Source organism: Canis lupus, chromosome 27 (genome assembly GCF_003254725.2).
Source record: "Canis lupus dingo isolate Sandy chromosome 27, ASM325472v2, whole genome shotgun sequence".
In the NCBI taxonomy this organism is placed as follows: domain Eukaryota; kingdom Metazoa; phylum Chordata; class Mammalia; order Carnivora; family Canidae; genus Canis; species Canis lupus.
In genome coordinates, this window is record NC_064269.1 from 8,468,732 (window position 1) to 8,491,711 (window position 22,980).

Here is a 22,980-nt window from a genome sequence, read left to right on the forward strand (position 1 = left end):
CACAACTCTATCAGTGACTGACAGATTCAGCAGGCTGAAAATCAGTAAAGATGTAGTTGAACTAAACAACACTATCAATCAATTGGCTCTGACATTTATATAATGCTTCAAAAACAATGGAAAAAACATTCTTCTCATGCTCACCTGGAACATTCACCAAAAGAGACTACATCTGGGATATAAAACACACCTTAACAAATTTAAAAGAACAGAAATCACATAAAGTACGCTCTCAGATTACAATGTGATTAAGCTAAAAATCACTAACAAAAAGATAGGTGGAATATCCCAAAATATTTGGAAATTAAACAACACCCTTCTAAAATATTTTGAACTACGTGATAATGAAATTATAACTTACCAAATTTGTGGGATACAGCTAAAGCAGTACATAGAGGGAAAGTTATAGCATGAAATGTATATAATTAGAAAAGATCTAAATGTATACATCTAAGCTCCCACTTTAGGAAACCAAAAAAGTAAAAATATAAATCAAGGTAAGCAGAAGAAAAAAATAAAAATTAGAGTAGAAATCAATGAAATGAAAACAGGAAATCAACAGAAAAAAATCAATGAAACCAAAAATTGGTTGTTTGAAAAGATCAATAAAAAAAAAATCAATAAAATAGATAAATCTCCAGCTAGCTTAAGCAAGAAAAAGAATGGGAAAAGGCACAATTACTAACATCAGAAATGAAAGCTTCTTTAATTGCTACTGAGCCCATGGACATTAAAAGGATAATAAATGTTATGAATAACTCTATGCCACAAATTTGGTAATTTATGAAATGAATGATCAACAACCTGCTAAAACTCACACAAGAAGAATAATCTGAATAAAACTTAACTACTGAAAAAATTGAACCAATGGTTTATCTTGCAAAAAAGAAAACTAGGCCAAGATACTTTCACTGGTGAATTCTACCAAAAATTTAAGGAAGAAATGATACCATTCTCTATAATCCCTACCAGAAAACAAAGAGAGAACATTTCCTAATTCATTATATAAGATCAGCATTGCCCTAATACCAAAAACATACAAAGACAGAAAAACTATAGACCAGTATTTCTCATGAACATAGGTGTAAAAATCCTCCAAAGGTGGCACATCTGGTTGGCTTAGTCAGTTAAGCATCTGACTCTTGATCTCAGTTTAGGTCTTGACCTCAGGGTCATGAGTTCAAGCCCTGCACTGGGCTCTATACTGTGGAGCTCACTTTGGGGAAAAAAATCCTCAAGAAAAATATTAGTAAATCTATTAAGTAACATTAAAAAAAACTACATACCAATGAAAAATGAAGGATGCACTGTGTTATCGTATGCCTTTTGCTGAACCACTAAGGCCAAATATAAGAACACTAAAGAAATATCTTAGGCTAAGCTGAAAAATATGCATATTTATTTAACTTCTTCACTGCAGCTATGCAAGGATAATTCAAGTTAATTTATATAATTCATCACATCAACAGGCTAAAGAAGGAAAATCATATCATATCAATAGCTGTAGAAAAAGAAAAAATAGGTATGACAAAATCTAACACCTATATATTACTAAAAACTCAGCAAATGTCCTAATTAAAAAATAGGTTAAATCTGGATACCCTACCAAAGATTATATTCAGATGGTAAATAAGTAAATGAAAAGATGTTCAACATCTTTTGTCATCAGGGAAATACAAATGAAAATAACATAGATGTGAACGCACATTTATTAGAATGGCTAAAATCTAAAAAACTGACAATACTGAATGGTGGTGAGGGTGTGCAGGAGCAGGAACTTCTTATTCATTCATTGATGGTTACAAGTACAAAATAGTACAGCCACTTTGAAAAACAGTTGGACAGTTTCTACAATGCTAAATATAGTCTTGCCATACAATCAAGAAATTGTAACCCTAGGTAACTGCCCAAAGGAGTTAAAAATCATGTCCATACAAGAGCACTTGGCTGGCTCAGATGGTGGAGCATGTGACTCTTGATCTCATGGTTGTAAGTTAAAGTCCTGTGTTGAGTGCAGAGCTTACTTAGGAAAAAAAATAAATAAATAAAAACTACAAAACTACATACAAATATTTATAGTAACTTCCTAACTGCCAAAAACTAGAAGGAACCAAAATGTCCTTTGATAGATAAACGGATGCATCCATACAACAGAATTATTATTCAGCAATAAAAAGAAATGAGTAATCAAGCCACAAAAGACATAGTTCAGAACCTTAAATTCATATTCTTAGTGAAGAAACCAGTCTTAAAAGTCTGAAAACTACATACTGTATGTATATTACTATATGATTCCAACTATATATTCTGGGCAAAGGCAACTATAGAGAAAATCAGTAGTTGCTAGGGGCATGGAGGCAGGGGAAAGACGGGAGGTAGTGAAGAGAGATAGATGAATAGATCAAACAGGGCATTTTCAGGGTGGTGAAATTATTCTGTACAATACTGTAAAGATGAATATGTGACATTTTACGTTGTCAAAATCCACACAACTATAGCACAAAGAGTGAATCCTCATGTAAACTATAGATTTTAGCTTATGATAATGTATAAATATTACTCATCAATCATAACATATGCATCACACTAATACAAAATGTTAATATTAGGGAAACTGTTAGGAAGAGAGAATATATGGGAACTCTGCACTATCTGCTCAACTTTTCTCTAAATCTAAAACGGCTCTAAAAATAGTCTACTATTTTTTTTTAAAAGATAAGGATGAATATTATCACTACTATTGTACAACTATTCTAGAAACATAAGATATTATACTTGGACAAGAGGACAAAATAAGAGGTATTAATATAGAAAAAACAGTTGAAAATATAGAAGTCAAAATTTATGACAGCAACAAAAAAATAAAAAGCACAACTAGCAATAAGTTCTGCAATTAATGTATGTGAAGAAAACTTTCAAGCTATACTGGGATAAAAAAAGACTATAATACCATAAGCTGATACCTTTTTCCTTTAAGGGAAGAAATAACACTGGAACAATGTTTACTACCATAAGACAAACACTACCAAAAAAATTCATTAAAAGCAATTACAACAAAAATGCCAACATGCTTTTTTTTTTTTTTGATCTCTAGAAACATTCTAAAGTTCATTTGAAAGGATAAGTATCTGTATATGTACTAAGTCCAATTTATAAATCACTCTTATTTCAAAATCTAGCATAGTGCCTGGTATAAGTGCTTGAAAAAATTAAGAAACACCCTGAAAAAAGAAAAATTTGGAGGGGGATCTTGTCATATCCAAATTTAAAGTGATGGTATAATAAGGACAGAGACCAGTGGGATAATAAGTAATCCAGAAACAGACAAAGCATACAGGAATTTAATATATCAAGGGTGGAATTTCAAACACCTAAGGGAAAGATAAGCACCAATATGTTAGCCATTTGGAAAACAATAAAGCTATCTTCATGCTTCACTTTATACATGAAACTAAAATACAGATGGATCAGAAAGTTAAAAAATTGAAGTAGCAGAAAGCAACAAAATGTATATTATGTGATCTAAGAGTTTAGAAGGTCTAAGCATGAAATAAAAATCTTTAGTCTTTCTAGTATGTCTACTAAAATGTCTAGAACACTAACCAACTTAAAAGCAATGCATACTCCTTCAAACCTAGACTAAATACTATTTCCCATTCATTAAAAGACCTCCTTGGAGAAATTTGATGCCATGTGTATGGCAGGAAATGTACAAGATAAGCCTGGAACGTTTTGTCTAACAGACAGCAAGGAAACTGTCAAAGACATATTAAGATCACGTATTTTAAGATCAACCAAAGGAACTGGGAACCAGCACGAATAGACCTTTACCAGCTAAAGATGAGGCAATCTGAACATCAAGAAATAACAATTGCAATGGACTAAAATACCTCAAATATTTTTAAATTCATAAGTTCACTTACAATGATATGAAAAACAAACACAAAATCCAAACTTCATGGGACACCTGCAAAGAATTCAAGTAAGTAACACAATACTTTGAAAACTGGTAAATAAGAGATATCATATATAACCTATCTAGCTTCTTTTCTAGGAACTTATTATTCCTCAGAAAAATCAAAGAGTTGATAAAGAGGGGAATTTTTACATTTTACAACTCTTAATGAAATAATGGATGTAGGCAATGATCTTCAGTGGCTGTTGACATCACAAATAAAGACACAAGACATTACATATCTCCTAATGGAAGTACACAATGCCTCTTCTAAAATGCTCTTCATAAAACTCAAATCAAAATCTGATCAAACATCTGGACCTAATTACTAACTGTAGGGTCAGGAGTAACATGCCAAATGATACCAGTAAAATCCAGATTGTGATGTTCTTAAAGGGCAAATAACCTATGTTTATCAACAAAAACTTAAAAAAAGATTAACAGAGATGAAAGGGCAATATACAGGTTAAAAGAAACCTAAAAGTCTTCTCAACCAAAAGCAATGTTTGAATCTTAGATTTCATTTCAAACTCTAAACAAAATACAAGTGGAGAAATGGAAATTCTGAAAGGATATTTGAAGAACTCACAATATTGAAGGGCTTATTTTCTGCAAAGGGTGCAAATTATGTAGATTGGGGTCCCCATTTTTTAGAGATAAAATGCCTGCTTATTTAAAAAGCAATTATTGAGGGCTCCTGAATGGCTCAGTTGGTTAAGCAATCAACTCTTGATTTCAGCTCAGATCATGATTTCAAGGTCATGAGATCAAGCTCTGTGTTGGGCTCCACACTCAGGGAAAAGTCTGCTTAAGGATTCTCTCTCTCCCTCTCCTGCCCCTTTCCTTGCACATACTCTTTCTCTCTCTCTCTCTAAAGTAAATAAATAAATCTATAAAAAGCAATTATTGATGTGCAGTGTTGAAGAGTAAGTGGCTGGATGAAAAGAATATATTAAATTAAGAAAAGAAGAATTACAAATACAAAAACACCATGTAAAATATGGTTGTACCACAGAATGAAAAAGAGGTTAAATGTATAACTAAAGTCATTTTTAATTCCATGAAAGGAAAAGAGTGCATGGTCAGTGATTTCAACTTTCAATATGGAGTATTTCACAATAATGTATCAGTGAAGGAAATAATTTTAATTAAAGTCTGATGGAAACAAGGAAGAAAAATTGATCTGTCATTTAAAAAAAATTAGAATATAGCCTTTAGTGGACAATGGCAATGATATGTATTTTCCACTTGGAATTAAAACTTAATCTGAATAATATAAGTCACTATTCTCTTCATGCCCTTCTGCTCTTGGTATCCTATGCTTCTCATAGATCCCTGGGCTTATGAGCTCCTTCTATAATTTCCTGCATTTGCTATTCTAACCAAAATTATTTTTCCAAGACAAACCACTACACATCCCTTAAGACTCAATTCAAAAGTAATGACTGTAGTGAAACCATTCCATTTTATTTTATTTTTTTATTATTTTATTTTATTTTATTTTATTTTATAGATTTTATTTATTTGAGAGAGAGAGAGAGAAGAAGCAAAGGAAGAGGGAGAGGGAGACAGAGAATCTGAAGCAGACTGCGCTAAGCGCAGGCCTGATAGAGGGCTCCAATCTCATGATCACAAGATCACAACCTAAGGTGAGAGCAAGAGTCAGCTGCTTAATGGACTGAGCCACCTAGGCGCCTCTGTAGTGAAACTTTTCTAACTACCCCCAGCATTACATTAACTGTCCGCTATGCTGCCAACTATCTTTTTATAGCACTTATTTATACCATAAATTTGTTTTTGGATGCGCTTCTCTAAAAGCTGAGAATGATCTTTTTTATTTCTAACTCATAGCACATATACTCTCCCAGAGGGTGCTCGATAAATATTTGCAGAATCAAACTGAATTACTATTGCAGCATCTAAAAATGGCTTTAAAAAATGACAAGCTCTAGGAAGCCTTGCTGAGTCTTATTCAAAAAAGACTTCCAAAGAGGAGGCACATATCAAATTTTGTAGCACTGATCCTACTAGCAAGATGGGAAATTGGGTTGTGCATTTAGGCTCATTAGCTCTTCCAGCAACCTTTTTTCTTGAAATACTGTAAGTGCTTCATTTAAAGTAGCTATTCTCAAACTTTTTAGTCAACAAACAGTATTAGTTGACCCCCTACTCCATAAATTCCATTTTCATGGAAAGACAAAAAAAATCTGAAAAAAGTAAAGAATACAATTGACATTGGTGAAGAAGTTTCAGATTATTATAACATAAACAAAACAAGACGGTCAAAATAAACAAATCAAAGAAATAATCAGAGACCACCTAACACACTGACTTGTAAACTACCTTTTGACAAATAGATTTTATACTATAGTCTAGTACACACATGCCTATACTATACACATATAAAACTGGAAACAATAGTTACCCTTACTAATATGATGGAATCTGGTATGTTTTATTCATTTTTTTGTTGTTGTTGGGAAAAACAAAACTAAACGAAATCAGCAAAAACCCACAGGTAGAGACCAGACAAAATGATTTCATGATATCCCTACTGGATTGAGATTTAAAGTTTGATGAACACTGTCCAAAGAAATTGTGCACACTATTAATAATCCCTGGGCTACAGTGATAATCACAGTCCCACAAAAAGCCCACATATGAAGTTTACAGTAAAGTACAATGTCTGTAGTATATCATAAAGATTATGAATAGCAAGCATAATTTTTAAATGAATGTGGTAATTTCTGCTATCAGAGGGAAATGGAATCTTTGATACCTAAAAAATGAAGGGTATTAGGTCTATTAAGACAAGTGCCTTCGTCGTAGACCTTTAAAAAGTGACAAAGCAAAGGGTCATGGTTGAGAAATGTTAAAAGAACTATCTTATTTTAACCAACATTATTCTCAAGTATTTCTTCAAGTGTAAGAAAGCCCTGTTTTAGGAAGTTCAGTTCTACTCATTAATCATCTTAGATATTAAATTGTGAGATGACATAGCTTTAAAAATAATTTGCATGGGATGTCCAACCCAAACTCAAATTTAAGACAAGTCAGTCTTCCTAACAGATCATTATCTTTAAATTGCTACAATAGAGAAATTCTATGGCTGCCATCAACTTCAAGTCACTTTAAAAAACCTATCTCTTTTCATAAACAAATATGGAACTAAATGCTTAGCTGATTTTCTTTTTTTAAAAGCTAATACTGAAACAAATTCCCCAATAACCTACCCCTACCATTAGGCAAGGAAGGTCTACCATTTATATAAATTTCTTAGTTTAAATGCCACTGGAGCTACATAAACATCCCTCTTAACAGAAAGTATTTTTGCTCAAAGACTTCAGTGGTTTCAAAAGAAAATTTTCATTGAAGTATAGATGACAAATATAAATATAAAGAACAAAAGAACATTTATGTGTATCAAATAAAATTGCCATTTACTTTTTACAAGACTGCCACAGACACATGAAGTTGTGTCCAGGTTTTCTCACTGGATCCCCTTGTTGACTAGATGCACTGAATGGAGAAGGCTGGGAAGTGTTAGGCTGGCTCTGCACTTGCACAGCTGGTGAAGGCGTCATAGGAGTGTTCTGTGAAAAAATACAACCATGCAGTTTGTGAGGTGACACTGAAAAACATTCATATTTTATAGTGTAGGCTTAAAATGATTATAATGACAATTATATGATTACATCGATATTCATGCACTTCTAACCTAAAATTTACATCTATAGTTTTATTTTTTATTTTTATTTTTTTACATCTGTAGTTTTAATGATCATTTTAAAAACAATTCTCTAAAAAGAGAACTTTTTATAAAAATAACTAGGAAGTCAGATTCTTTTATTTCATATGAACAACAAAGGCAAGATCACACTGTTATTGCTACAGAATATACATTATTTAGAATTAAGAATTTTTAGATTGATAAAATTAGGCAGAAATACAATTATGGATTAAAATAAGGAATAAATCTAAATGCACCCACTTGATTTACTTACGTACATTCTGCACAAAAACAAATCAACTGCAATTATTTCTTTGCATATATTTCCTTTTAGATTTTTAAATGAATACAACATAAAACATAGTAAAAAGCAAAGAAAATTTCTGATGTTAAAAATGAAGTAACCATAAGTACAATGTTGTAAAATGTTATTTTATATTAAGCCATTTTAACAACTTCAAAGTTGTTCCATTACAGCTTTTGATGGACAATACAAGTAAAAGGATTCTAATTATACACATAAGTCTTTTAAATACGAGCTATGTTTTCTTCTTCTATAACTCATCCCTTTGAAAAATATATAATTATAATATAGTTTAAAACAATTTGAGGCAAAATATTTTCTTTGAACCTTAGATTTTATTCATAATGTATCACAAAGGGAAAAATAAAATTGAAATTTTCATATATAAATGGTATCATGCCATTTTCAAAGCATTGCTTAATGGCAATACATTTACACTTTGGGAAAATACTAAATATACTTGTTCACTTGTAAGGTAATATTGGAAATAGTTGGGCAAAACTAGCTAAAAATTGCTGCAAACATCAGATAAAAGCCATAATAATTAGAAAAAAACACAAAACACATATTAGGCTAGAGAACAAAAATGAAAAAAGAGAATAAAATGCTGGGAAAAAAGTTTCAAAATGTGAAGTCATAAGAACTTTTGAGTTCTAAGGTCTAAGAAAAAAAATCTACTTTTGGGATGTGATTGAAATTGTTCCTATTATACGGTTCCACCCTTAACATTTTACAATGAGAAAACATACACGTGTATATACATGCGTGGAAAATAGGCATCATGGATAGGATGTGGACTTTCTGGCTTGACACATCAGCACTCAAACTTTCAATTTGCCTTTTAAACTAATTATGTGACCTTGGCCAACCTATTTTCCTCAGTTTCCTCATCTATAAACTGTTAAGTAATGAAATCTAACTTAAGGAATGGTGGGAAGAACAGAGAAACTACAGATGAAGAGCCTAGTTCTAGATTCTCAAAAAATGGCAAGAGATCCTATTTTATTATGCTAGAAGTCCAAATAGAGAAGTCCAAAAGGGAAACAATACTTTGGAAGAAAGATAATGTAATGAGTTTGCTTTGGGAACACTGACAGATCAACAACTACAAATGTCTATTAATAGAAGTTAATGCTGGAAACACAGATCTGACAGTCATTCACCAGGGAATCCTTAAAGCTATAAAAACCAATGCTGAGAAAGCAGACAGAAAGAAAAGGAGATCAAAGATAAAGGAATGGAAGGTAACATTAGAATTAGTCTATCAAAAGAATTACTCAAATTGCTTCCCTGAAATGAAAATATTGCATTAAAAATCCAGGAAATTCTAATAAGGGAGAGTAATCAAGATCAGTTTCAGCCAAATACAAATATTAGGGAGTAACAAGTTACAAATATCCCAGAATTTTAATTAAAGGGTAAATTTGCTAAAGGCATCAAATTCCCTCACAATGAACCTTCTGGTTCCCCATACTATTACCATTTAAATTAGGTATTTTATTGACTATCTTGTCATATATTTGTAGGTTAAGCTTATTTTTACTTTCTTAAGTGCTAACAAATCTTTATCCAATTTTTTCTTCCATTGTGGAACTCTTATTTATTGTCACACAAAAATTTAACAAGGAATCACAGGGTATTTTGACCCCAAATGTTAATGACGGATATGGTAAGGATGACTGAAACTAATCTAAGTTAAATTAAGAATGAATAAAGACACATTAACCAAATGCAATATGTAAAAAACCTGTGGATCTTAATTTGAGCAAGTTGTTAAAAAAAAAAAAAAAAAACCACGTTTCTTAAAGACAGCTAGAGAACACTGACCATGAACTAGGTGCCAAATAATATTAAAACATTACTATTTCTGTTAGATGTGCTTCGGTATTATAGAGAAAGACAGATTTAAATATTTAAAAGTACTTCACTTGATTATTAGAGAAATCGATTCTGAATTATGTACTGGCAAAATGAAATAATGTTTGATATTTGTTTTAAAGTACTCCAAGAAAAAAAAATGATAGTGGTGAAGAACAGATGAAACTAAAAAGGCAAAACGGTATAAATATTTTAAGCTAGGTAGTAATACATGATTTACTGTCTCTACTTTTGTATATGCTGGAAAAAAATTTACAATAAAAATTAAATGACAAGAATAGGTCTAAATATTATCACCGAAACCAAAACAGTACTTTAAAAAAAAAGATTTAATTTATTTATATGAGAGAGAGAATGAGAGAAAGCATGGGGAGAGCCTGCTTCTCTCTCTCCCTCTCCCCACTGAGTAGGGAGCCTGATGTGGGGCTCAATCCAAGGACCCTGGGATCATGACCTGAGCTGAAGGCAGATGACTAACCAACTGAGCCACCTAGGTGCCCCAAGAATTAAAGCATTTATATAATATACCAAATGAGAAATTCTAAGAATCATATTTCCTTTAACTGTATGGGTGAATATTTTTAGGATTCCTCTTGTTATTAAAAGACAGCCCTTTTCTGGGGCACCTGTGTGGCTAAATATCCATCTCTTGATTTTGGCCCAGGTCATGATCTCAAGATGGTGAAATCCAGCCCAGTGATGGGCTCTGTACTTAGCTTGGAGTCTACTTAAAAGACTCACCTTCCCTCTCCCTCTGCCCCCGCCCCAATCAATCAATTGTTCAATCATCAATAGGATTAGGCCTTTTACACAAGAGTGCAAAAATACATTTTTTAGGATGTGTAAGCTTTTTTCTTAATTTTATTATTTACTATGAATTGCTAGGCCATTAGCCAGAACCCTAACTCAAATGTAAATGTAAAAGTAAGTTTCAAAGCCAAAGTTTTTGGAATGATCTCTCTTGAAAAATATTCTCTATCATCTATTGAGGAAAAGCTATTTTTTTAATAGTATAGTTATTTTTCAAATCAAAGCCACAACTCCGGCAGTGAGTGACCAGAAAATCAAAGCCACAATTCTGGCAGTGAGTGACCAGAAAAATTACATGAAGGATACAAAACAACTATGTGATTTATTCTGCAATGTAAAATTACAGAATTTTTTAGTTAAAAAAGTTAATGCAGCAGTTTTATTATTGCTCTTTTTGTTAAAAAAAAAAAAAGGTAATTTTAACTTTGCTTCCCTCTATCATCTTTTCAAGAGTAAACTATGGCTAAAAATTCTAGATTATAGTGATAATATTTTAAGATTTATTTGATAGGGAGAGAGGGAGGGGCAGGAGGAGAGAATCCTCAAGCAGACTCCCCGCTCAGCACAGAGCCCAACTGTGAGGCTTGATCCCAGCACCCCAATATCATGTCCTGAGCTGCAATCAAGAGTGGGATGCTCAACCAACTGTGCCACTCAGGTGTCCTTATAGTGGTAATATTTCCTGATGTAAGACTTGGGATTTGAGGCTCTTAAATCCTTACATTTTTTTTAAATCCTTACATTCTTAATATTAAACTTTAAAAACCTTAGAAAGATGAAAATTTAAACACTTCAATCTGTGTTAAAAAGACACAAATTCATAATCTGTTCTCAAAATAAATTCTTTACTAGATAGTAATGAAATACTGTGCTTAATTCTAGCTACAGATTTTGAAAGCCACTTATAAAATGGACTGAGATAAATAGGATGATGAATAAACCAGACACCCTGACACAAGATGTAATTGAAGGAACTGAGAAAGTATATTCTAAAGCATAAGCAAATAAGGAAAGATACTCTGAAACAGTTATAAGGAACAATAATTAGATTTACTCTAAATGTGATGTAAGTGATTATGGTTAGTCTAAATGCACAGACCTTTGAGAACAGAATTAAGACAATTATAGAAATCATTGGAAAAGAGATCTCTGTGAGCGTGGAAAAGTAACTCTAATTCTTAAAAATGAGGGTTTGGGACAAGATAATATCTAGGTGTCTTTCTGCTCTAACATTCCCTCATGTTCTTAAACTACCAAGTTTTTTTACTTTTATAAAGTATAAACCTAGGTAATCAATACATACCAAGCCTGGCTTATAAGAACATACTGAAATGCAAACAAAAAAATTATGTTTAGTAGTAATGCTTCTTAGTTTTTATTTTTACAATGTGCTACTACTCTACAAAACTAAGCAGTAGTACTCTTAAGAAAATACTGAAATGATAATTCCTGTGGCTCTTGCTAAAATGATTTTTGGCTATGACTAAATGCTGCCCCCTTGAGGCTACAGAGCTGCTTTCTGATGGGCTGAGTAATTTCAAGCTCTTCATCAAAGAAAGGAAGGGACCAGAGAGACACTAAAATGCAGTGTCACACAAAACCATATCAGCAATGATTCCTAAGTGAAGGACACGGAACTGAGGAGAAGGCATATATGAAACACCTTAAATACATCCTTAAGTAAACTATTTTTAGGGACAAGAATTCAGAATGTCTTCAGATCACGGGATTAACAGTTATAGTTGTGTTCAATATGTTTTTACACGCTCCTGAAAAAGGCAAGTCTTTCAGTAAATATAATTATTTTTCTTTTTTATTCATTTTTATTTTTTTTCAAGATTTTTATTTATTATCTGACAGAGAGAGAGTAACCATAAGCAGGGAGAGATGGAACAGCAGACTCTCCACCAAACAGGGAGGCAGATGTGAGGCTTGATCCCAGGACCTTGGGATCATGACCCAAGCCAAAGGCAGAGGCTTAGCTGACTGAGCCACCCAGGTGCCCCTCATTTTTATTTTTTATATATTAATCTGGTTTGATGCCCCTAGAAGATACCAATTCATGAATAGTGGAAGAGGGTAGTGCTTTCAGAAATAGTTATCCTATAACTCGCAAATACAAGATTAAAAATAAGCAGCTACAAATAAAGAAATCTGCCTTGAAACAGGTACAATTTATTTTGTATTTCTATGAACTATCCAGCTAAATCTTAAACACAAAATCTATGGTTATATCAATTACTTTCACATATCTTTCTCTTTTTTGGTTGCTATTTTTTAGATAATGAAATTAATATAGGTGATTAATGGGAGTTACAGGGAATAAAATTGGAAAAAGAAACACGAAGTAACAATGGTATTAGGAAGGATTACCTGTTGGCCATTCTCAGCAGGGACATTTCCCTGCAGTCTTTCCAGCCCTGAACATTCTGCAAGTCTCAAAGTCCCTTCTTGGGGTTCAGGTGCCTCCTTAATATCGCCAGAACCCTTGAAATGGCGGAAATAACAAGGTTTGGCTGAAAATTCACATTTAAAATCCTCTATTTCCTCTACCCTTTTAAGGTACCAATTCAAATAGTGAATAAAATGGTGTTAAACCAAGGTCTACATAAAAGAAATTTAAAGAATCTGGGTAACAATGGAAATGATTTTCTATTAGCAGGCTCTTAAAAAGGCCCAACAGCTGACCTTTCAAAGGAAATTTATGATCCCATCTTGAACAGTTCATCTTTTTTAGCCTTTATGGCACTTTATTCTCATATATATGAAGGTAAAATACAGCAGTACTGCTATTACTATATACTATACTATATAGTACTGTATGTACTATATTACTGAGTGAGTACCTAACTATGTAGCAATCACCAAGCTAAGTGTCACACATACGAACCTCGATTTTTAATTCTTACTCTCCTAGATACTGTGCATGCTATTTCCTTTTCCTTGCAAAGTTTTAAATTTCTACGTGCCAATCAAATACTTATTTTAAAAATGAAGAATGTAGCTATTTTAAATAGACTATATTCCTTGGGAGAATATACAGAAAAACCCATTTTTCAGGTTAGGAATAAAATGTAGTGATTTTATGGCTTGAATTAGATGCATATTTTGTCCAGTGTGTTAAGAAAAAGTTTTAGCATTAATGTCCTAAAATTGTAATTTAATATTACATTCTGTAATATAATAATTCAAATAATCAGTATGTTATATAATAAAGGGCTTTCTAGAACTTTTCAAGGAAATCTTTTAAAACAGTGGAGAAATGGGTTAAGAGGATGAATTTTTGTTTCACACACACCCAAGTGGTTCAATCTTGGAACCACTTCACATTTGTTGATGATCTTGGAGAAGTTATTTTGCATCTTGGAGCCTCATCTCTAAAACGGTAATAACAATTTTTACCTCATAGAGTTATTGAATATAATCACACTGGAAGATTAAGGACACACAAAAAAATGGGGATTCCTAATTTCACAGTAATGGAGTTTTTCTCTCATTTGGCTTAGTCTATTATAACTATTTAGGATTATGAGGGAATCTGAGAGGAAAAAACAGAGTCAGGAACATAATCAAGATGAATTGGGAAATTATAAATGTAGGAAAAACTATGAAAATCCAACTTACTGAATGCTTATTATATGCCAGCCACTGCACTATTAAAAAAATTTTAGTGTGTTTATTAATAAATGAAAAACTCAACTTGTAGCAGTTTGAGTATAGTATTTTTCGCTAAAACTTAGTATTAAATATTGCCATGTATACATCAACTAAATTCTCAACCTATTTAGGTACCTTGCAATAAAAATAAATCTAAGCTATATAGTAATTAACATATGAATTAAAATCTCATTATGCTCCCCGACAGCAATGTCCAGTTTTATCTACTCATATGAAAAAGGATGCACATCAGTGGACGAACTGTTCTGATGTTCTGTTCTTTCATTTTGCTGCACCCCCATCCCCAGATTTGGTATTAATGCCAACAATGGCCACCATAGATCTGCTGTAAACACCAAGAGCAGACAGAAGAAACTCATGTCAGAGGAGTGCTGGTAGAGTTGGTAATAGTCACAGAAGGTTCTGGCTATATAGTACTTAGGAAAGAGAATGAAGAAAAAGTAATCCAGGAAATTAGGTGAAAGACAACTGTTAAGCAAACCCTTAGTTTCAGTGGAAACAGCACACAAGATTGATCTTAAAATTTTTACAGGGAGAACGAACTGTAAATTCAATTCAGTAGAACTGATTCTAGAAAATACTTTTTTTACTTAATGGTACAACAGTGATTGGACGGTAGATTATTAAAGAGGTGATGGCAGAAACATGATAGTAGGGCAAAGGAGTAAGAAACACAAAAGCAAGAATATCAGTATAGCTGAAAGAAATTGAAATTATAATACTTTTTAAAGAATAAAGGCAACTAAGTCAATATATAAAAATAATAAGAAAACACTTGATAAACTTAGGGATCCATCTTTTTTTTTTTTTTTTTTTACAAAAGAACGGTGAAAAGAGCCACAAAAACATACCCATGTCAAAATCAAATACAGAATCTCCCTTTTGAAATGCTTTTAGTATATCCCCCCCAACCAAAGGAAACTTTTTTTTCCCCCCCAAAGGAGACTAACTTACATTTAAAAAACTCTCCAGAAGATGTCAGATTAGCAAGTGATTAGCAAGTGCTCCTCTATCCTGGGTCTACAAAATTACTAATTTGGGTCTATAACAAAATTCAAGAGTCTTAAACCACATCCTTAAGTTCAAAAAGATTCTTTAAACCATCTGTTAATACAATTAACTCTTCAGGATGACACACAGAACAAGAGTGCACATTCTCCTAAAATCCTATGTACAAGTAGGAAAATTTTTAAGAGAAACGTTGACAGCAGAATGACTTACCTGTGGGACCACATTCTGTACGTATGTTGGTGGATGCTGCTGCTTTTGCTGAACAGCACTTTCTATTGCTACTTTAGCTACCGTGCTTGGATCTGCTCCTGCTGGCACGGCAACCATTGTTGCACTGCAGCCAGCATTGTTGGGGTCACTGATTGTAACAATTCTAACTCCTACTTTATTTGGAATTCCTGTGACTGTTTCCCTATCATTATCCTCTGCTGGCCTCTTTACAGTTTTGCATTCTGCTGTGCCATTTGTAGACCGAACGTCAGATGATAGGGCAGGAGAATGGGACACTCTTGATCCTGAGTGGGGAACTGCTATGATTTGATGCCCCTGTATAACAGAGGTTGTAGAATGTGGTGAGACAACTACACTTGGGCGTTGCTGAGGCACATCTGAATTCAAACTTGAAGCTAGAGGTCCATTAGGCAAGTCAGTACCACTAAACTGCTGTGTTACCACATTTTGAGCCTCTTGTATACTGCTCACAGATGGTGAACCACCCAAAGTTAATATAGGTCCATTAGAAATTCTTTCTAGTTGATCACCTTTGGCAGTATCTTGCTGAGTGGCATCTAGAGTCCCTTGTGGTTCCACTGGAGATATCTCACCGTTTCCTACATGATTGGAAGTTTTGTGATTTGGAATGTTTTTGCTTAAATGAGAACCATCTCCCTTATCAAAATCACAGATTCCATTAACTAGAGGTTTTTTCAAATCACTTTTGATATCCGGCATGTCCATTTGTTCCAAGTTCTGTTTTCCAGATGTTCCATTCTCACCTAATTCTAACGATGGCCCATTACTGATTAGTGAGCACTGATTAGCCTCACTTTGAATTTTCCCTGAGTTTGAAGGAGGTAGACTTGAGTCACTGTACTTTCTCCCATTTAAAAGACTTCCCACCTGCATTTCATTTTCCTTTGTATCCCCATTGCTGGTGTTCGTGGTTCCTCGCCGGCAGGACGGGTTCTCCATTACTTCAATTTTACGTTCGTGAACATGTAAACCTGTTGCTTCTTTTGCTTCCTCCTCCTTTTGGCAAATTATCTTATCACCTTTGAATGGGGGAGTAGCAGTAGTACAGGATGATTGTCCAGCTGGAGATGTCTGAGTGGCTGGAAGCGTTTGCACCTGAAGTCCAACTCCTGCCTGTGTCCCACTCATGGTAATTCCTGCTGGAGCAATGAGCTGAGTTGCATTTCCCTGACTCACAGTTGCAGTTGCAAAACTTGTATTTGGCACAACTGTTATGGTTACCTGGTTGCCAGAAGTCCCTTGGAAAATGGTTGCTGGGCTGTTTGAAATCAGTGGGCCTGGTAATATTTGTAAGTTCGAGATAGGTACAGTTTGCACTCCGCCTGTGGGTGGCATTGCACTTTGTACCAACTGAACATTTTGCTGCCCAACCAACAGCTGCTGAGCTGAAGACTGCCCCTGCACTCCAAAACCTGCTGCTTGGTTATTGGCCACCTGGTATACCACCTGAGGGCTGGGAGCTCTCGCGTTATTAGGGGGAGGAATCTGTGGAGCTGGGAGAATTAGCTTACCACCCGGTGTCGAAGGGCCACGCTTTGGAAGCAGCAACTGTTTTATCAGACTTGACTCACCAGAAGCAGGCTGACCAACGCCTGCATTCGCTTGCTGTGGCTGAACTTGCATCTGTACTTGTTGGGGCTGCTGAACCTGTACTTGTACCTGTTGCGGTGAGGGTGCTGGTGAATGCTGCTGCTGTTGCTGCCTTTTCACAGATAGCATCTGACTGACGGTAGGAGGTGGTCCCTGTGATTGAGGGGTGGAAGATGATGACATGGCAGTAGGAACTTGGTTATTAGTAGCTGGGACAGGTGATGGTGAGGAAGATGGAGTTATGTTTGGTTGCCCAGTTAACTGAACTGTCTGACCAGCTGGAAGAGCTGCTGGATTAGCAAGAACAATTTGGTGAATGGCTGGTGCATAAGTCTGACCTTGTTGAGCTGGCTGGCTTACAATCACTACACTCTGTTGGGTTGGCTGCTGTGGTTGTTGAATGGGCTGTTGTACCACTGTTGATGAAACTTGCTGAGAAGGGAGAGGTTTTGGTGCAATGTTCTGAAACCCTACCCTTGAGGGTTGTGGACTTGGGACACCAGCAATGGTAACCATTTGTCCCGTAGCTACCTGAAAATTCTGTACTGAAGTTGCTGAGACAATATTGGATGCAGAAGTTGTTACATACTGTGAAGGTGCTATGATAACAGTGTCTTGCGGCTGGCTACCAGCTGACGTCTGTTGAGATGAAGTTTGCACAGGTTGGGGTGATGTGGTGATTAACTGTTGACCCTGTGATACTGAAGAAGTACATGCTGGTATGTTCTGTACTCTGCCAAATATATGACTCTGTGGGACAGCTTGTTGAATTACTGTAACAGGAGTGCCGGAAGGTATCTGTCCTGGTACCACTGTGTGTAATGGAGACTGTTGTGGAATTACAGATGGATGATGAAGCAATGTCTGGGAATTTACAACCGTAACAGGTTGTGGCCCTGTACTGTGATTCTGAACCACAGAACTCTGAGCAGCTCCACCTCCCACAGCAATGCTAACAGGAACTGCTGTCTGGGATATAGAATTCTGGATTACTGTAGCCTTAACAACTTCACAAGGAATTGGAGCTTTATTTTGAATGACAGTCACTGGAGCATTTTGCTGCTGGTGGGTATGAACTGCAGGATTTGGTGGAATTCTGGAAACAGTCTGTGCCACAGTATGAACACCTTGTACTGGAAAAGACATTTGTGTTGCAGTCAAATTTGAAGACTGGTTGGTAACAGAAGTCCTCTGAAAATGGTTTCCTACAGTTTGTGGTCCATGAGGGATTCCTGAAAATATGAGGGAAAGGTCAAAATTCATAAGGAAAGGACTGAAAAGCTGAATGTAGGCATTGCTTTACTTAATACAAAAGAAAAATCCTTTTAAGAAATTAACATTTAACACCTCTGCATCATATGAATATGATAAAAGTAACAGAATAAGCAAAATGCAACTGGAAAAACAAGGAAAAATTATTCATTTTAAATTTATATAATATACTGTTTCATTTTGTTTGTTAAGTTAGTAATACTTAAAAACTCAAAAATTAATACCTGCAGGTGAAGGACTTGGAGATACATCAGGAACAGAATCAACACGAACAACAGGAGTAGAAACTGGTTGCTGCTGATAGTACATCTGAATGGGAAGTGGTATAGCCCTCCTTTTTACTCCTACTACATGAATATGTGCCTGCCCGTTGCTACTGGAATCCTCCACTCTCTTCACTGTATGATTTGGAAAGACCGTTCTGTAAAGTACACACATAACTTAGTTTTATAAACTAGCAAACGAGCAAAAAACATTTCAAACAATGTTTACATGAACAGTAGCAGGATAGTTACTGCTACTAATACGAACCAGTATGATTCATATAGATCTATTCTGTAAGGGTGGGAAGCAAAGAAAAAATATAAAAGATCAATTTCCCAATTTTTAAAATCATTATTAACATTGTTGGGTTTTAAATAATTCTATACCATATCTAATGAACAAAGAAGCTGCATCTAGGCAATGTCTATTTTATGAACTTTTGCAAAATATCAAAAGCCTTGATATTTGAAGATAAGAGTATTAGTTGTAGACTATTATTCAAGATAAAAAGGGCAAAAGTCATGTCTCTAACATATTTCAGTGGGTAGAAAGAAGTTTTTCCCTTCTCTTTCTTTGATAAGCCTCATAATGTTTAAACACAAACATGAGGTTTGATTTCCAAAAATCTCCTTGTATTTAAATTTCCATCTTATTACAACATAGCCTATATGAAATTTCAAGTAGTAGAAATATTTAAAAGTAGATAGATAGTTGGTATTTTCCCCAAAGAGCAAGAGATATTCTAGGTGATTCAAATTAACTTTGTTTAAAGTTAATAACTAAACATCCTACCTAAGACATTTATAAAATCCAGTTGAAGTTAGGATTCCACCACGAGCTAATTTACTGCACGTTGAGAGGTACTCAGAATACATCTCTGCTCGAGAGACAGAACAGTCTGGATTTACTTCAAAATGAGCATTTAGCCTAAAAAGGAGAAAAATAAATGGCATTACGCAATATATTACAGTAGAGTTCATATTTAAATATAGTAAAACTACTTGAAGGCAATGTATCATAAGGTAATATTTATGCCTGTCAATCAAATTTGACTATCTCATGTTATTAGCAAAAATGCATGCTAGGTTTTAGCCTGATGAAACTAAAAGGAGATTAATTATTTAATCATATTTATTTTAGTATAAAAATCATTAACAACAAATATAAAAACTATGTTCACATCTCAGTGAGAATAGGGTTGGTCTGTTGGCAAAAAAATATTCTACAACAAATAAATTTTATTTAGTCAATACCTACTCAATTTCCTGTCTTGCGATAATTAAAATATAACAGAAATTCCCAATAATGAGCTATTTCCATTGGCGATGTAGAAAATGGAGGAAAAACTGAACTAAAATTAAACTTTTGCTCTCTCTTGGATCAAATTCCTTAAGAAAAAAACTTACCCAAGCTTTTGACTACTCTTTAAGACAATCCTACTTCTCCCATGTCTCACACTCCCATTCCCCAATTTCAGAAACTTCTATTACTAATGCATCACAAAATTAATTCAAACTTCAATTTGTCTTTTCCATCCACACATAAGTTAGAACTGAAGGTCAAATTATCTTCACAGGATTCTTTTCTAGGACTTATTATAGTTGTTTATATAAACTGAATCAAATAATACTTAAAACAGTTCTCTCCCCCTTCCACACTAGAACTAGCAGAAATGTACAAATGTGATTTAGAAGACCAAATCTATTCCTAACACACACACATTTTACTGTGCGTGTAGTAGATACTTTTTCCAGTGTTCATAATTCTTTGAGTACTGAGTTTTCAAAAGGACTAGACATAAAAACTTTTTTTTTTTTGGTTTTAGTGTAGAAGATAAACATTTCCAAGTATTACTGGAAGAGATTCATCAAGTATAAGGGGCAAAAATATAGGAGGTGGAGGAAAAAAGCAAATAATTAGGGATATTTAAAACTATAAACCTGATTTTAAGCAAAGTGGAAAAGTCTAGAGAAAACTGCCACAGGAACAAAGATATGAAAGCACCAAAAATATGGAACACAGAATGACAGGAACATGGAATGGGAGACAAAAAATGTTAAAGAATGGGAGAGAAGGGATCAAAGAAAGGAAATTTTTAAGTAATAGATCATCAGAAAGTGATCTTTTATATTCAACCTGTAAATCTAAAGAATTTTAAGTTGGAATTTATAAACTATGTGGAAGCAATTATCCATGAGAAAATGAAATCTAGCCAAGTCTATATTTTTTTCAGAAAGTGGCTGATACAGGATTATTCAGTCTTCTCAGATAAAATATAATTTTCAAGTTGTTTATTTCCACGTAAACCCACTAACTATTGTATCATTTGATTCATTTCCCCTTACTATGACCAAAGAGGAAAAATTAACTATCAATGAACAGGAAGTATTGCTTGTGATGAAAAAGAAGAGATATTTAACAACAAAACCTGGTTTTACTTTCTTAAAGACAGCCCAGTTCAGTTTTAATGAAACATTAATTTAAGAAATAAAAATCCTACAATCTGACAAATCTTATTTTTCACAAAGACAGAGATAACATTTTAACACAAATTTTACTCTGAAAAGAAGTGGTGCAATTTAATGATATTCTAGTCAAAGATTATTTTAATTGTGAAGATTCTGATGTTTTTCTTTCAAATTATTCTAAAATGCAGGTGAAATGATTTTACATTGTCCTTTCTTTGGATAAATGATATTCTACTCTGACTAAAAAGAAATACAGAATAAAACATTCTGGATGACTGTTGAAATACATTTCCTTTTCTTTTTTGCTTTATTCTTCCCAAGGATAAAGCCTTAATAGAAATAAACCACTTACCACTGACAAGCAAACTTCTCACTATCTATTTCCACTATTCCTGGAGGTGGAGCAACATGCTGTGCTACAACTGCTCTGGAAGCTAAAGAAAAAAATACATTAGCTACATCATTTGTAAAAACTTAGTCACTATATGCCATGTTTAGTTCATGGATACTGAAACAATATTCACAACGAGTATCTTTTTAAAAGGGTATAAACATAATGAAAATATACAAATTTGAGAAAGAAACTTATTATAATGGAGCACATATCATACCAGGCAGTGTCTTAGATGCTTTATATAAACTCCTTTTTTAACTTTACAATCATTCAAATAATAACAATAATATGGATTATATAGCTAATATAAACTCTGTTTTTCCCATGGGTCAGACACTGAGTTAAATACATATATTATTTTAATTCTCCTGTGAGATGGGTACACATAAGGAAACAGACTCAAAGTGATTAAAATAACTAGCCCAAGGTCACACAGCTGAACATACCAGTAAATAAGAAGCAGTATAGTTATAGAAGCAGAGAGTATCAGAAATAATCACTTCACTTCTGAATTTAGAAGACTAACTCTGCAAGCAGCATATATGACGCTTTTGGAAAAAGGTGAACAAAAAGTCTGAACTAATTTAAAGTCCTATATTCAAGAAAGGATTTTTATATTATTATTATTCTGGGGGAAAAAATCAGTTGTAATAATAGTTTTGAAGTATACCTTTTGTCCTAAGAGAGGGAAGATGGCTGGGTAAAAAATGTACTAGCTATTATCTTAAGACAATACCAATTTCTGAGATTTTACTCATGATATCTTTTAAAACAATTCAACTCCAATGAATAAACTAAATCATCTATTATTTTCTAACAAGTTGAACAGATCTGTAGAAAAATGTTTTCTGCTGTATATAAAGGAACTAATGAAAACATGAAAAATGTGATTATATTAACTTAGTCATATTGTAATTTATAAATATGAATCTTACATATTTATAAAATGAAAAATTATACTGCTTCAGCATTATTTTATAGTTTTTAAACTTATAAAATGTACCCACTATTTTTCAGATAACATTTTAGCGAAACTCGGAACCCTCAAACAGAACAAATGTATTTCTAAATTTCTAATTAATAATCAAAGCAGCTCTACAGCACAGTCAAATCTGTGAATGATCGAAAGCAATCTTGACTTTTGTTTGATGAAGCCCCCAAGCTTTCATTGGGATAAGAGCTAATAAGCAGCCACTTACTGAACATTTACTCTGTATCAAGCCACTTACATTTATAAAATACTGTTTGTTTTAATCTTATTTATAGGCATAAATTTAATTATCCCCATTTTGCTAATGAAAAAAATTAAGCTCAGAGATTAAGTTTACAAAGAAACACATGATGGAAATGGCACAGCTGTATGTAGCTGGAAAA

The 22,980-nt window shown here is 33.7% G+C and overlaps 1 protein-coding gene and 1 long non-coding RNA gene across 3 annotated transcripts in view; one reads left to right on the forward strand and one right to left on the reverse strand.

The window, feature by feature from the left end:
• Positions 1-20,005, forward strand: part of LOC125753846 (uncharacterized) — a 37,427-nt gene extending 17,422 nt beyond the window's left edge. The window contains exon 3 of the long non-coding RNA XR_007406514.1: positions 18,711-20,005. This is a non-coding gene — a long non-coding RNA (uncharacterized LOC125753846). The remainder of the gene's footprint in view (positions 1-18,710) is intronic.
• Positions 1-22,980, reverse strand: part of ARID2 (AT-rich interaction domain 2) — a 168,815-nt gene that overhangs the window by 34,068 nt on the left and 111,767 nt on the right. The window contains exons 12-17 of one of the 2 annotated variants that reach the window (XM_025477356.3): positions 21,565-21,646; positions 19,537-19,671; positions 18,705-18,901; positions 15,577-18,440; positions 13,051-13,164; positions 7,400-7,548 (exon numbers count right to left, since the gene is read on the reverse strand). In XM_025477356.3, the coding sequence (XP_025333141.1) occupies positions 7,400-7,548; positions 13,051-13,164; positions 15,577-18,440; positions 18,705-18,901; positions 19,537-19,671; positions 21,565-21,646 (3,541 nt within the window). The remainder of the gene's footprint in view (positions 1-7,399; positions 7,549-13,050; positions 13,165-15,576; positions 18,441-18,704; positions 18,902-19,536; positions 19,672-21,564; positions 21,647-22,980) is intronic. The other variant, XM_025477357.3, reaches the window with a different exon arrangement.